This window comes from Mus musculus, chromosome 10 (assembly GCF_000001635.26).
Source record: "Mus musculus strain C57BL/6J chromosome 10, GRCm38.p6 C57BL/6J".
Lineage (NCBI taxonomy): Eukaryota > Metazoa > Chordata > Mammalia > Rodentia > Muridae > Mus > Mus musculus.
The window spans coordinates 14,693,726-14,709,129 of NC_000076.6; the positions used below are offsets into that span (position 1 = coordinate 14,693,726).

General features: G+C 39.7%; 1 protein-coding gene and 1 long non-coding RNA gene across 3 annotated transcripts in view; one reads left to right on the forward strand and one right to left on the reverse strand.

Moving 5' to 3' along the window:
- The window catches only part of Vta1 (vesicle (multivesicular body) trafficking 1), a 50,783-nt gene extending 38,966 nt beyond the window's left edge, over window positions 1-11,817 (reverse strand). Inside the window, exon 1 of one of the 2 annotated variants that reach the window (XM_006512809.4) lies at window positions 11,625-11,817. In XM_006512809.4, coding sequence (XP_006512872.1) covers window positions 11,625-11,736 — 112 coding nt within the window. In that variant the 5' untranslated portion in view covers window positions 11,737-11,817. The remainder of the gene's footprint in view (window positions 1-11,624) is intronic. The other variant, NM_025418.3, reaches the window with a different exon arrangement.
- A 66-nt stretch (window positions 11,818-11,883) lies between these two features.
- 1700016L04Rik (RIKEN cDNA 1700016L04 gene) overlaps window positions 11,884-15,404 on the forward strand; it is a 53,411-nt gene continuing 49,890 nt past the window's right edge. Inside the window, exon 1 of the long non-coding RNA NR_045824.1 lies at window positions 11,884-11,948. This is a non-coding gene — a long non-coding RNA (RIKEN cDNA 1700016L04 gene). The remainder of the gene's footprint in view (window positions 11,949-15,404) is intronic.

The window sequence follows — 15,404 nt, forward strand, 5'->3', positions numbered from 1 at the left end:
AAACCGGGAGAAAACAATCTTAAGAAAAGAAGAAAGACAAACAACCTAAAAGCCAGCCTCTGTTGGTCCAGGAAAGTGTCAAGTGTCTAGCTTACAAGTGACTAGATTCCAAATGAAGCGATCCAGCCAGAAAGGTCTCCAAAAGGAGGTGGAAGGAAAAACAAACTGTCAAGTCCAGTACACTGCAAGTGCATCTGTCAAAAAGAAAAGCTGAGGTGAAAGCTCACTTCCTGCAGCAGAGGCTGAAGTAATCTCAGCATGGAATGAAGAAGGAAATGGCAGACAGAGTTCTGGGAGAGAAAAGGAATGCCATCATTCAAAAAGGAAGGAGACTGGTGAAAATGGTACTTATGTGGTCAAACACAGGAAAAATTGGCTTCTCACTTTATAGAATAATGGTTAAAAGTAAAAATATAAAATATATAAAATAAAAAGTAACATAAAAATACAGGGTATATGACATATGTATGAACACTATACCAACGATAGGAAAAAGGCAGGAAAAAACAATAAATACTTTATGTGTAAAGTTAAATAATGTATGATGGCAGACTATAATGCCTTAACGCAAACTTTATAATGGTTACTAATAAACAAGAAATACTTATTAATTATATTATAAATATTATTGAAAGACTGACAGAATTCTTAAGCAAAACAAATGCTCGAGAGGACTGGAGAGATGGCTTAGTGGTTAAGAACACTCCAGTTGTTCTGGGTCCTATTCTCAGCACCTACAAGGAGGAGCACAACACTCAGTAATTTCAATTCTAAGTGATTCGATGCCTTCTGGCACTGCATGCATATGCTACACTGACAAACAGGCAGGTAAAAACACTCACTTATACGCACATACTTTGCCCCCCACCACACCAGAGTACCCCAATTATCTGTCAAAGAGTCAGATATTCTCGCTATCAGTGTTGTATTTGATTTCGGGTTTTTGCAAGAGTATTTGAATTCAAGCACACTAGTAATTAGTAATACAAATGACTTACTCCAATTAAAAATAGACTCAAGAATATATGTTCTTCAATACTCCAGTGATCTGGAGTAATAGTAATTTAAAGATAACTAGCATTAAGTGAGTATTTAAGAATCATGCATTTCCACAATCATTTAAAAGTGGTAACATCAAAGGAGCTCATCACGAAAATATTGTGAAGCTAATGTTACTTTTGGTCCAAGATTACTAATAAAATGAACACTTCCTGCCATCGGATTCTCAAAGGTACAAAAACTGTATGTCGGAGACAAGACGGACTCTTAAACAGACAGTACTGGGAACCTGGACAGTCAGATGTAAAAGTGTCAATCTCTGTCTCTATGGCTCTGAATCTCAACTGAAAATGGATCCAAGTCCCCAGTCAAAGCCTTGAAATCACAGAGGAAACCCTTCAAATCAGAGGCATAGGCAAAGACTTTAAGAACAGGATTCAAAATAGCTTAGAGAAGAATATCAAGAATTGACAAATGTTAATTATGTAAGATTACACAGCAAAGTAATTACCAAACAAGAGACAACTGCAGAACACAAGAAAATCTTTGCTATCTATACATCTAGGAAATTAATATTCAGGATATATGGAATATTAAAAAAATCTAAGAAATAAATGAACAAATGCATGTTGTTCAAAACTACTCAAGGGTCAATCAACAAATAAAAACATCTCAACATTGTCATTCATTGTGGAAATGTAAGTCAAAACTACATTGAGGATTCTTATCTCAATCAGAATGGCTAAGACGAAAACCAGCCAATGCTGGTGATTGTGGGGTCACATTCATGCACCGTGAATGGGAATATAAAGAAGCACAACCATCATAAAAATCAGGATGGAGCTGCAACATCTCTGCTTCCTGAGAAGGCTTTCTCTCAGAAGTGTGTGGCTCCTGGGCTGCTGTGTCTCAGGATGCCCTTCCATTTGAACACTGTCCCACGTCAGAGCTGTGTGGTTCATAACCTTCCTTTCGGACATAATTAAGCATTTTTCCCCTCAGAAGACCTGAAGCCTAAGGATGCCAGTTGGCATAGCTACAGAAGACTGCAGGCGTGCATTTGCACACAGGGTTACTTTAGTCACTTCAAACAATAGTGTGTGTAATGACTGTAAGTAGAAAGGTGTGTGATTCTTTATTCTTTTGTACGTATTACAAAGTTTCTAAAAATCAAAACAAAACCCATGCATTATTTTGACCTATGTTTCTCAAAGGTGGCAAAACAGAACTGTCTATTGCTTCTAGAGGGAGCAGGAAAACAGGGGGAGCATTGTGAGTTACGTGCATATAAATACCAAAAGGCAATTTTGGGTGTTTACCTTCAATGTCCCCCACATTTTTGTTTGTTTGTTTTTGTTTTCTTTTGAGCCAAGGTCTCTTAACTGAACCTAGAGCTTGCTAATTAAATAGTCTGGTTGCCCAATCAGTTCCTGATATCCACCTGTCTCTGCATTTTGAGTGCTGGGATTACAGAGGAACTCTGTCTTGCCTGGCTTTTGTGTGGGTGTTAGCAATCAAAGTTGGGTCGACATGCTTGTATGGTAAGCACATTACAAATGAGCCACTTTCCCAGTGTGGGGGAATTGTAGCCACTTAACAATAACTTTCTAAAATGTACCAGGTAGTCCTGTCAACAAAGAATTGCTCTTCCATGATGTACAGTCCTCTTTCCAAAAGGAAATGGTAATAAATTGAGTCTCAATAAACACAAGCACTCCCTCCTCCAAACTTGATAAGCTCTAGTATAAAAAAATAATCATAACAGCTAAATGAAGTAGAATTTAGCAAGCATATCTACTGAAGCCTATTATAGATAGCCTGCTGCTATTCAAAAAGGATGCAGGTTTTCACCTCTGAGCAGTCAAATGTAACTATTATGAAAAGCAAGCAGTACCAACTGGCTTGAATTCTCTGGGATGGCAAAGAAGGAAATTAAAGTTGAGGGGTTGCACAGACTGTATTTCTGCAATCCCAGCTTTTTTCTGAAGAGCTTTATTTAAACAAAGGAGAATACTCGAATTACTAAAATGACTACAGTATAGAACAAAACATGGGTGTCCTTATGCCTGCACAAATAAAAATAATGCAGCACATGCCGGCGAGGATGTGGAGAAAGAGGAGCACTCCTCCATTGCTGGTGGGATTGCAAGCTGGTACAACCACTCTGGAAGTCAGTCTGGAGGTTCCTCAGAAAATTGGAAGACCCAGCTATATCACTCTTGGGAATATACCCAAAAGATGCCCCACCATGCCCAGAAGCACATGTTCCACTATATTCATATCACCTTATTTGTGATAGCCAGAAGCTGGAAACAACCCAAATGTCCCATAACAGAAAAATGGATACAGAAAACGTGGTTCATTTACACAATGGAATACTACTCAGCTATTAAGAACAACAACATCTTGAGTTTTGCAGGCAAATGGATGGAACTAGAAACTATCACCCTGAGTGAGATAACAGACCCCCCCCCCAAAAAAAAAGTACAGAATACCCAAGATACAGTCCACAGACGACTTCAAAAAGGTCAACAGGATGAAGGGTCCAAGTGAGGATGCCTTAGTCCTACTTGGGAGGGAGAAGAAAGTAATCACAAGTAAGGAGGGAGGGAGTGACCTGGGATGGAAGGGAGGGGGGACTAGGGGTGTGTGTGTGGGGAGAGGGGAACCTGATCTGGTATTGGGTGAGGGAAAGAACTGATGCCCTGAGGGCCACCAGAAAGAATGGAAATAGGCAGCCTCAGGAAGGAGGAGGATGGGGGTGGCCCTCCAGAATGCACCAGAGACCTGGGAGGTCAGTAACTCTCAGCACTCAAAGGGTCCTGAGAAGAAATGCTTGACAGTAGGAGAGGGAACTTAAAGAACTTTATATGCCCCAGTACAGGGGAACGCCGGGGGCAAAAAGGGGGAGTGGGTGGGTAGGGGAAGGGGGGTGGGTGGGTATGGGGGACTTTTGGTATAGCATTGGAAATGTAAATGAGCTAAATACCTAATAAAAAACGGAAAAAAAAAACCCACCTCCAGCAGGAAGACAGGGCATCAAATGATGGAGAGGGTTGCCATCCCACAGTCACAACTCTGACCCATAATTGTTCCTGTCTGAAAGAACTGCAGGGATGGAAATGGAGAGAAGTCTGAGGAAAAGAAGGTCCAGTGACAGGCCCAAAGTGGGATCCAGCTCAAGGGGAGGCCCCAAGGCCTGACACTATTACTGAGGCTATGGAGAGCTCACAAAAAGGGACCTAGCGAGCCTGTACTCCGGAAGACCCAACAAGCAGCCGAAGGAGTCAGATGCAGATATTTGCACCCAACCAGTGGACAGAAGCTGCTGACCCCTGTGATTGAAAGGCTGAAAGAAGCTGAGGAGGAGGGTGACCCTGTAGGAGGATCAGCAGTCTCAACTCCTACCCAGACCCAAGATCTTTCAAACACTGGGCCACCAACCAGGCAGCATACACCAGCTGATATGAGACCCCCAACTCACATACAGCAGAGGGCTGCCAGGTCTGGGTTCATTCAGAGATGATGCATCTAATCCTCAAGAGACTGGAGGCCCCAGGAGTTTAGAGGTCAGGTGGGGTGGGGCGTGGAGACATTCTCATGGAGATGGGGGTGGGGGGAGGTATGGGATTTGGTACAGTCAGGAGGTTTGATGGGGGGGGAGGAACTGGGGGGAGAGCGAATAAAATCTGGGGTGTAAAAATGAATAAAAAACATTTCTGCTTTAATATGTTATATCATATCTGACTAAAACAGTTGCATGTATCCACAACTTCTGGAAAAACTACTTAATCTTTCTGTGATCACATAAACAAATGGAGTCCCAAGAAACTGTTTTTAAGGTCACTGAAGGTGTATGGTTTTACAATGCCACCCCCTAGAGGAATCTTTAAAAGCCAAACTGGAATGTTCATATTTTTAGTTACAGTGAACTTAAAAAGAGATCTTTCTGGATTCGGCCTATAATATCAAGTCTGGTGGTGTCAAAATTGTTATAATACAGTTTTGTTAGTGAGGACTCAAATATTTTCTGGTTTTATTAAAGAAAGGGGGTGGGGAGACTTAAAAAGACCCTGCTAATTTTTTATTAGCATTTGAGGCTCCTCACTGCCTATGCCTTTTAATAGTTTTGATTACAGTTTTTAATGGTTTTATTTATTTTTACAATATAAAATATGTCAACTTAGAGAAAGTGAAAAAAGCAATCAGAAGCAAAAATGCTGTACATATACAAACATGCTATTGCTTATTCTTTGTCCTACATTTTTAAATAGCTTGTCATCTTATAAAATGCACTTTGCCATTTTTTCAACAATAATTTCTACCAGTGAAGTCACTATTTTCATATGTATTTATATATTTGTGATATATTTACACTTACACACACACATAAACACACACACACAGACCACACTCTGTGCTTTGAAATTTTACACCTTCTTTATTTATAAAAGTACTTGTGCCCCACACGTGCTAGCAGTTGCTAAACAGGGAGCTATTTGCCTAGCACTGTTGCTTTTCTGAGGCAGGTTCTCATGTAGCCCAGGTTGGCTGTGAACTCTTGCTCCTCTCAACTCACCTGAGCGCCAGGAGTACAGGTGTAGGTTGTAATGCTCACCAAACGAGAATGTTAAGATCTTCCTGCACTTAGTGTTACCCACAGGAGCAGATCTAGCAGTGTCCAAAATATTTCAGTGTACGTTGTTTGTAGGGACTCTTACCTTTTCTGGCTTTATTAATGGAAAAAAGATATACATCATATATATTTCAAGGAATTCTGCTTAAAGCAATATTCATGACTTTTTCCTAAACATGAATTTACCCAAACTGGAAGCACTTAACTGCAGATATTTAATTTTCCCAAAATGCCTTCAACACGTTTGTGCCAATTCACTTAGCTATGTCACTGAACGTGCACCAAGTTCAATTTTTATATTAAAATATGGTACTGGTTTAACTTATACTTATTACTGATTATCTTAGTTAGGGTTACTAGTGCTGTGATGAAACACCATATCCAAAAGCAACTTGGGGAAGAAAGGGTTTATTCCCTTCATAGCTCATCCCCAAAAGCATCAGAACAGGGACTCAAACACAACAGGAACCTGCAGCAGGAGCTGATGCAGAGACCACAGAGGAGTGCTGCTTAATGGCTTGTTTCTCACTGCTCTGAAAAAAGAAAGCTTACCCTACTTTCTTTTTTGTTTGCTTGTTTTTTTTTTCAGTTCTCAAACTTTATTCAGCGCAGTAACTTTTGAGCAAATGGATTGCAAGCAGTTGACTTATAAAACACCCAACCCCCCAAATTAACCCTCCAGCTTGGTTTTTTTTTTTTACATTTTCATAAACAAAATAAAATAGAACTCAAATATATATATATATATATATATATATGTATGTATGTATGTATCTTTTAGGGACATCAAAGCTATTTGACTTGTGGGGCTCATTCATTAGTTTTTTTGTTTTTTTGTTTTTTGTTTTTTGTTTTTGTTTTTAGGTATTTATTTCATTTACATTTCCAATGCTATCCCAAAAGTCTCCCACATGCTCCCCCACCACCTGCCCAGGGATGGCAGCACCCACAATGGGCTGAGCCTTCCCTCATCAATCACTAACCAAGAAAATGTTCTACAGGCTTGCCTACAGCCAAATCTGATGTCAGCATTTTCTCAATTGAGTCTGATGTAGGCATTTTCTCAATTGAAGTTCTCTATGACTCTAGCTCATATCAAGCTGATATAAAAACCAAGTGGGAACCCTGATAAAGCTGAGTGTTAATAACTAGTACTCCGTCCTTCATTAGTTTGTCTACTTATTCACAGGGATCTTGCATCTGTAACAATCGGGGCTGGGGAGATGGCTCAATGGTAAGGTTCGTGTGCGAGCACAGGGATCTAAGTTTAGATTCCCAGCACCACTGCTATTCAGACTGCTTGTACGTGGGAATTAAGATGATAAAAGAATTGCAATTTCTGGTGTTTTTATCTCTGAGAAATTCTTGTTGACCTGTTAGCTTTATTCATAATATTAATAGGAAATGTCCTGAATGTCCTTCATCAGTTAAATTACTAAGCTGAAGTAAACACATAAGAGATTATATGTCTATACATACATACATACATACATGGAAAATAATGTAGATATGGTAAAGGGCACCATGATGGATGTAAGGAATATATAAACCATTTTGTGTAACTTAGACACCATTTTATGTGACTTGAAATAATATGATGGCTGAGTTTGCAATTAGGCATCTTTGTTAAGAGCTATACCTCAGAAGCCAGCTCTAGGCAGGCTACCTGGCAGCTCAGATACCTTAAACACAGGAGCCTAGCACAGAACAGGCCTTGATATTTTAATGACATGACTCCAAGGTGTTGTTGATGTGCTAGTGAGCCAGTCCCAAGCTCTGAGCCCTGAGAGCACAAAGCTACCAGATTGTCTCTAGGATCACACTGCTCCCAAAACATGGCTTCTCTAGTTTCTGTGCTGATACTCATTGGTAAAAGGACCTGAGACTTTGTGCAGACTTTGTGAGACTTTGGCCTTGGCGACCACTGAACATTCCAGCTCTGTCACTGGGCCCACTTGTCAGTACTAGCAATTGGCCTATGCTTTCAAGGACCTCCAGAACTTCCATCAAGTGCCATCCTTACAGTGCTCCACAACTGAAGGACTTTATGGTGGATGTGAGCGGAGGCTTTAAGCTTCTCAGAGTCCTTGCAGGAGAAGAATCAGCACTGGAACCCTGCAGCAGCATTTCTGCCTAAACAACTGTTCACCACTCGGGAAGATGCCTATTTAACTTCGATATTATCACGATTTTATAAGGAATCTCTGTGCGAATAAACCAAGTGTATTCCAAGGACAAATCCTGTTTGGACATCCTCTTGCCAAACACCTTACTGCCAATAGGTCATACTTTCAGAAATGAATTCTTAGGCTGTTGTGTCTAGACTGTGATGATAAGAATAGGAACCAATACTGACAAAACTGCTTAGAATTAAGTGTATATACACATAAATAAATATGTGTAAGACTTGGAAATCTGAGAAAAACATTGGTGGACTGTACCAATTTCAATTTTCTGGCTGAGATGTCATATGGCATTTTTGGGAACAACAGGCTTTCTCTGTATTATTTCTTACACCTGCACATGGATCAAAACTGACCTCAAGAGAAACACTCGTAATTAAAAATGAACTTGCTGGCTGTGGGCTCTCACACCTGCAATCTCAGCATTCAGGTGAGTCTTGCTGAGTTGGAGGGAAACCAGAGCTATTGACTATGTTTGAAAAACCCACACCACCACAAGACAAACTTATGAGATTCATTCTTGGAATGGACAGATTTTTCAATTATGGTGTATTCACTATTTTACAATGAGTATGTTAAATAGTCCAAGCAAGTAAACAATAAATGCCTTAGTACTACTAAAGAGGGACAAAAATAATCTAATATATATTTTAGCATTAACTTCTGATTTAAAAGGAGAACAAAAGAGCAAGCAACCTAGAAATGTAAGACTACTAAGGTAACAACAACCAAACAAAATAAGAGAATTCCTATTAAGTCCAGGAATCACTTTTTAAAAAATTACTCAGTAATAAATATAACACAGAGAATGTATTTTCATTTCATATTCTTAGAAATTCCTAATTATAATGGTATCTGTACTAGAGATTCAAGTCAATACATAGTTTTGTTTCATAAGTATTTTATACACAGAGACTGCCGATAATTTGGTGTGTATATCTGTATCCTTCTGCAGGCATGTATGAAGGCAGGGATCAAAGATGGGAGTTTTTCTCGGTTGCTTTCTGCCTCATTTTCTGAGACAAGGTCTCTCACTGAACCTGGAGTTTATCCCCACTGGCTGGGTCATATGGCAGAAGGCAAGCTCCTTGTCTCTACAGGTCTCGCTTCCCAGACTCATGCTATCTTTTATGCAGGTGCTGGAGGTCTGAACTCAGTTTTCATGTTTGCATAGTAAGCAATCTCTAGAACCCAACTCTTTGGCGTGGGAGGAAAATTATATATTTCAATAGTCTGGAGCACGTGATAATATTTCTCCGTGAGAATTTTTTTACTTGTGTCATCATGTTGACATTAATAGCCTTTTTGGATTTTTACAGCATATAGGTTATGTGTGTAGGAATGTAACTTAAAAGGTTTAAAGATGAACTTAATACTAAGAAACTACCAGAACTGGGCAGAAAGATTTGAAAAAAAAAAAAACAGTACTCAGAAATAAAAAATGAATGTTGATGTTGATGTCAACTCAATAGCTGTGTTAAGCAACAGATATGTGGAAGAAAAGGCCTTAAGGATTTACACAGCATACCACAAATGAAATATATGAAAGCTTTAAGAGAAGACAGTTAAAAGGAAAAGGATAGCACACATGTAATAGAAACTTCACAAGAGTGATAATAAAATAGCATCAACAACAAAAGTTTCTATAGTTGATAAGAGATCCAGTTATAGTCTTAAGAAAGAAAAATCCCAAGTGAGGACACAAAAGAAATCAAGGCCTAGCAAACTGGAATGTATCCTAGCTACTGACAGACAATTTATATCAAGCATTTTGGAAAAAAAGACTTCTTGAAGAAAAACCAGACTGTGAACTGGGAGAAAATAGCTGCAATTCATGCAACAAAGGATTAGTATATATTATTAGGAAGTGACATTTCAATAGAAGCCTGGGCAAAAGCAACAAAAGGCAGTTAAAAAGAAAAGCACTTGCTTAATTAGCATGTGAATAGATGTTGAACCTCATTAAGTCTCAGAGAATTGCAAATATCACTTCAAAGAGACAGCATCCAGGGCCACCAAGTTAGCAAAAATTAAAACTTCAGTAACATCAAATGTGAGTACATGCATACCTCCTGTCGCTCCTTAAATTCTGTATGGATATCATGCAGGTCTCATAACAGAAACTGCAGTACAGCCATACTGACTTTGTCATAAAAATGCCCATTCATGACTAGGGAGAAGGGATGCTACTGAAATAGAAACACCCATAAAAACCAGATGACAGCAGGCAAAAAGGTGAGGACAAGCGTGGACTCCCATTTCAAGTTTACCTATGACAGGAAGCTGTAAGGCTTAATTTTAGGGGACTGACATGAGAAGCACTTCTCTTGTTTTTGTTTGTTTGTTTGGTTGGTTCTTGTTGTTTTAAACAAAGAAAACAGGGGAATCAAGCTTAGAACAAAGGGCAGGAATGACCACAATGACACAGGAAGGAAAAGATCCTGGGTAGTGACAAAGGTGCACAGTTACAGGTTCATGAATAAGGATTGGCTTAGAGGGAAACAAAGGGCCCTGGTTCACAGTCCAGAGCCAGCCTCTTTGTTGTATCCAACTTCTCTCTGGCTCTATACTCTCCAAATCCTCACTCCTCCTCTTTTAAACTTCTCTGTGGACCTTCAGACTTTTGTTCCTTTTAAAGGTATATTCTTCAGCAATTGTGCACAAAGGTCTGGCTTCCATTGTCAACTGAGCAATGTGTTTCTGAACACAGGAAAATGAGGTCCCCTCTACAGTACTGTGGCACTTCTATGCCCGTTCCTGAAATTATAAAATGCGTACTGTTCAAACGCCCCTCCTCTCAGTAGTCCTAGGACCACAGGAGCTGGGTTTTAGTTTTTTTTTCCCAGTACTTAGGAATGCTCGTCAATAGGTAAAAAGGCTCAATAATTAGGATATGTTTGAAGATCATCAAAAGAACAAGAATGGTGGGAACAATACTGGTATGATTTTTATAAAAATGAAGTATAGCCACCGAGTGGCTTGCAGAAGAGGTGGGAATTCAGATCATAAATCAAGTGGAGAATGGCAATTATTGGTGGTGGTAGGGGGACATCCATGCACATTTGAGAAATGAGGTACATACATGTCCACAAGGGAAGGCTTGACTTGGTCCAGATTTTTGCTAACAATGTCCACAACAGAGGACACATCATTTCTGTATTCTGAAAGTTCTTTAGAAACTCAGAGTACAGTCATTTCTTGCAACAAAGATAGGAGTATAATATTCAAATCATAGTTTACATAAAACTACTAGTCCTATCCACTTCACCAACTCTGCATGTCTGAACGGAGTTCAAACTGTGTCCTCTTCAGTAGTATATACATCTCAAACTAGGAATATTGGCATTAAACTTCTTAACTTTCAGGATAGCTAAAGGATGACTCCAAATTCTTACTGGTGGTAATGAGGAGTACGGAAAACAAGTCAAGAACAGTCAAATTCAAATTTTCAGTAGTAGCCACTGTCCACTGAACCGTCTGAGTTTCGGAAGGGACCTGAAAGCTCTCGTGATTAATGCACAGCTTTCGTTATGTTTTCTGTTAGTCTCCCTTCCCACCCATCTCTGGGAAACCTATGACTATCGAGGTTCTCATTCCCAGAAGAAAGAACAGCCGGGAGGCGTGTCCGAGGCTCTAAGCTGGAGAGACGGGGGTCCGGGTGTGGAGGGAGTCTAGTACTTGGGGTCCTCCTGGCCGAGCCAGAGGTCAAGGCTCAGGTCTGAAGCCAGGGGGCGGGGCGGGCCTCAAGAGCGGAGGGAGGCGCGGGGCGCAACCGGGCGGGAGAACGGGGACTCGGAGGGACTCACAGTAGTAGGCCACCACGGGGTCCCGCTTGTCATGCTCCTGCGCCGTTCTCAAATGGTGCTGTATGCTCTTAAACTGCGCGGGCAGCGGCGGCAGAGGGGCCAGCGCGGCCATCTCCACTCCCGGAAGCGCTACTTCCTACTCGCCGGTCACAGATACTTCCGCTTCCGCCTCCGAGCGGGCAATTCTCACCCACGCATCCGTTGCTGAGACGCTTGTCCGCGACGGGTGCCCGAAGGAGACAAACTTACTGCCTGGTTTAAGGCAGTTATTATTTGGAGAATGAGAGTCTCCTGTGTCGCACACGGCTCCAGCGCTCTCTGCTGGTAAGCGGAGATAGAGGTTTTAAATTTAACTTTTGTTTTTGTTTGTTTGTTTGCATGGAATGAATGAAAGAGAAGAAAGGGGAAAATAACGTAAAGGACTTTAACTGCGAGAAAGGAAAACTTCCCCTCCCCTCTCTTTATCTCATGCGTGTGTGTTTTGTTGGGAATATTCTGGCAAGCGTATATACTACTAAGCTACCTTCTCAGCTTTCAAATTTTCCTTCCCTTCCCTCCCTCCCTCCCTCCCTCCCTCCCTCCCTCCCTCCCTCCCTCCCTCCCTCCCTCCCTCCCTCACTCTCTCCCTTGTCTTTATTTTTATGAGACTGGGTCTCACTAAATTGCCAAACTAAGCTTTGGACTTGAAATCCTTTACCCAGGGCTTCCCAGTTAGTAGAGATTACAGACATATGCATATAGATGGGCCACAGTGGGTTTTTTTTTTTTTTTGGTGGGGGGGGGGGAGGGTGGGGTGGAGTGGGGGGTGGAGGTGTCATTAGTTTTAACAGAGAAAATGATCACAAAATAAAAATTTATACATTCACACACACAGAAGTACACGTTATAGCCTTTCTAGAAACTGTAAAGAGATACTGAAAACATGTACTTAAAGGAGATTGGAACTGGAAACAACCATTGCTTTTAGTTTAGAAGTTTTAAATTCTTATATGAGAAACACTATGTTTAAATACTAGATTAAAATTTGCATGTCCAAATACTGGACTGAATAGACAGTCCTTTTCAAACTTGAAAGGTAAACACATGCGAACTAATAAGAATTGAATACTTTCTCTGATATGGCTAGTGCTTGTTTTAGTGAACTATGCGAGTTGATTAGTGGAGGAAGATGATGAACATTAGGAAAGTATTAGTCTGTCTTACTACTTGACAAGATAGAGTCCAGGAGAGTCTGCACTTCTGACTTTATAGCACACCCCACCTTTTCTTTATAGCAGTGATATTTATTTATTTATTTATTTATTTATTTATCTATTGCCACCTCTCCATTGCATAGTATCATCCTTAAGGACTTACATTTCATTTGAACTTTCCTGTATTTTTTTTCTTTTTGTTTGGGTTTTATTTGTTTGTTTGTTTTTTGTTTTGTTTTTTTGAGATAGGGTTTCTCTGTATAGCCCTGGCTGTTTTGGAACTCACTTTGTAGACCAGGCTGGCCTCAAACTCAGAAATCTACCTGCCTCTGCCTCTCAAGTGCTGGGATTAAAGGCGTGCCCCACCACCGCCCGGCTGAACTTTCCTGTTTTTTCAACGCCAATATTGGTATATAGTGTTTGCCTTATGTGGTTTACCACCAGAGTAACACTAGTATCACTGAATGAAAATGGTAGTGTTGCTTCCCTTTTTATACATGGAATGGCTTGAGACGTATTGCTATAGGTTCTTCCATAAAGATTCACTAAAATTCAATAGTGTCAGGCATGGTGGTGCATACCTTTAATCCCAGCATTCTGAAGGCAGAGGTAGGTGAATCTCTGGGGTCTAGGAAAATATAGTCTTCAGAGGGAATTCCAGGACAGCCAGGAACTTGTCTTGGGGGAGTGGAGGGACATCTAGTAGTAAACATTACTAGCTTATTCATTCATTCATTCATTCATTCATTCATTCTTGCTTTGTGGACAAACTTTTGAAAAAATATTGCTTCATTTTAATTTCTGGTTGCGAAATTTTTAAGTTGTCTAATTTTTTTTGCCTTTATTCATTCATTTATTTTAAACTCAGCAAGGGCTCATTTTGATTAGAAGAAATCTATCATTGCTATATCCTGTTACAGTAATTAAAATCTGATTCATATTCATACATATTCAAGTTGCATCCTTTTTTCTTTTTTATTAAACTAATAAAATTTATTTTAAAATATACAACTCAATATTGATATTTTTAAGTCATCAAAATAATTTATAATAGTTAAATGCCTCTTAAGTATACATAATGTCTTCTGAAGCTAAAAGTAATATGCACTAAACCACATTTAAAAAAATCTATTTGTAACATTAAATATGATAGAAGTAGAAGAAATTCTTTATGAAGTCCTCTATGAAAGGAAATTGTGAAAAGTTCCTGCTTAGATAGAAACCATTTCATTTCCAAGGGAAAATAAGCAGTGTAACTATGACTTCATAGAATGAATTGGGTAGTGTTCCTTCTGTTTCTATTTTGTGGAATAGTTTGAAGAGTATTGGTATTAGATCTTTTTTGAAGGTCTGAAAGAATTCTGCACTAAACCCATCTAGTCCTGGACTTTTTTGTTTGGGAGACTGTTAATGACTGCTTAAAATTTTCATTGTTGGGCTGGGGTGGTGCACACCTTTAATCCAAGCATCCAGGCAACAAAAGCAGGCAGATCTCTGTGAATTTAAGGCCAGCCTGCTCCACAGACTAAGTTTCAGGACAGCCAGGGCTACACAGAGAAACACTGTCTCAAAAAACCAAAAGTATGGGCTGGAGAGATGGCTCAGTGGGTAAGATCATTGACTGTTCTTCCAAAGGTCCTGAGTTCAAATCCCAGCAACCACATGGTGGCTCACAACCATCCATAAGGAGATCTGACTCCGTCTTCTGGAGAGTGTCAAGTTGCATCATTTAGTCAAATGATTAGAGTAATATATTGTGTAATGTCTGTCGAACATGAGGTGAACTCTGAGTTCAGGTAGTAAAGTGCTATGCATTGCTCACGAAGCCAGCAGATTGATTTCTTTTCTGTTCTTGTAATAAAGGTAAGGGTATTTTTCTTTTCCAATACTTGGAAGCTTATTCCCCAAACAATTTGATCTTCTCAAGTAATAAAATAACCTTACAAATATTAAGTTTTCTAATTTATGTCTAATTTTGGTGAGTTATATATACCTAGGAAGTTATTTCCTTTAGATTTTTCAGTTGCTTTTTTTGAATATAAGTTTTTGAAATAATCTCTAATGATTCCATGAGTTTTTCATTGGATGCTCCCTTAACAACCTTTTTTACATCTCTAATTGTGGTTTCTCTCTCTGGTTGGTTTGACTGGAATTTTCTAAGTCTGGTGTATCTTTTCAAAGAACCACACTCTTTTGAACTGATATAATGGTACTCTTGTAGCCTCTGGTTCATTATTTCCTGCCCTGTCCTCCATTGGTTCTCAGTGCCTACTTCTTTGGAGTTTGGCTTGTTCTATTTCCCCTAGAATGGTTGAAGGATACTCCTAGGTTTTTTACTAGTGATCTCCTTGAAATTTCTTTTTAATGTGGGCATTCACAGCTTTAGACTCTCGACTATATAGTTTCTCATGTTCCAATAACAACTGTCTTATTTGTATCCCAGCGTTCTGGTGAGTTATGCTGTGGTTTTCACTTGATTCCCCAAACTTTAAAGTTTCTTCCTTGATTTCTTTAATGACTCACTGCTCCCTCTAGAGTGTGTTGTTCAGTCTTTAAATATTTGTGTTTGTTTCTAGTTTTATTCCAT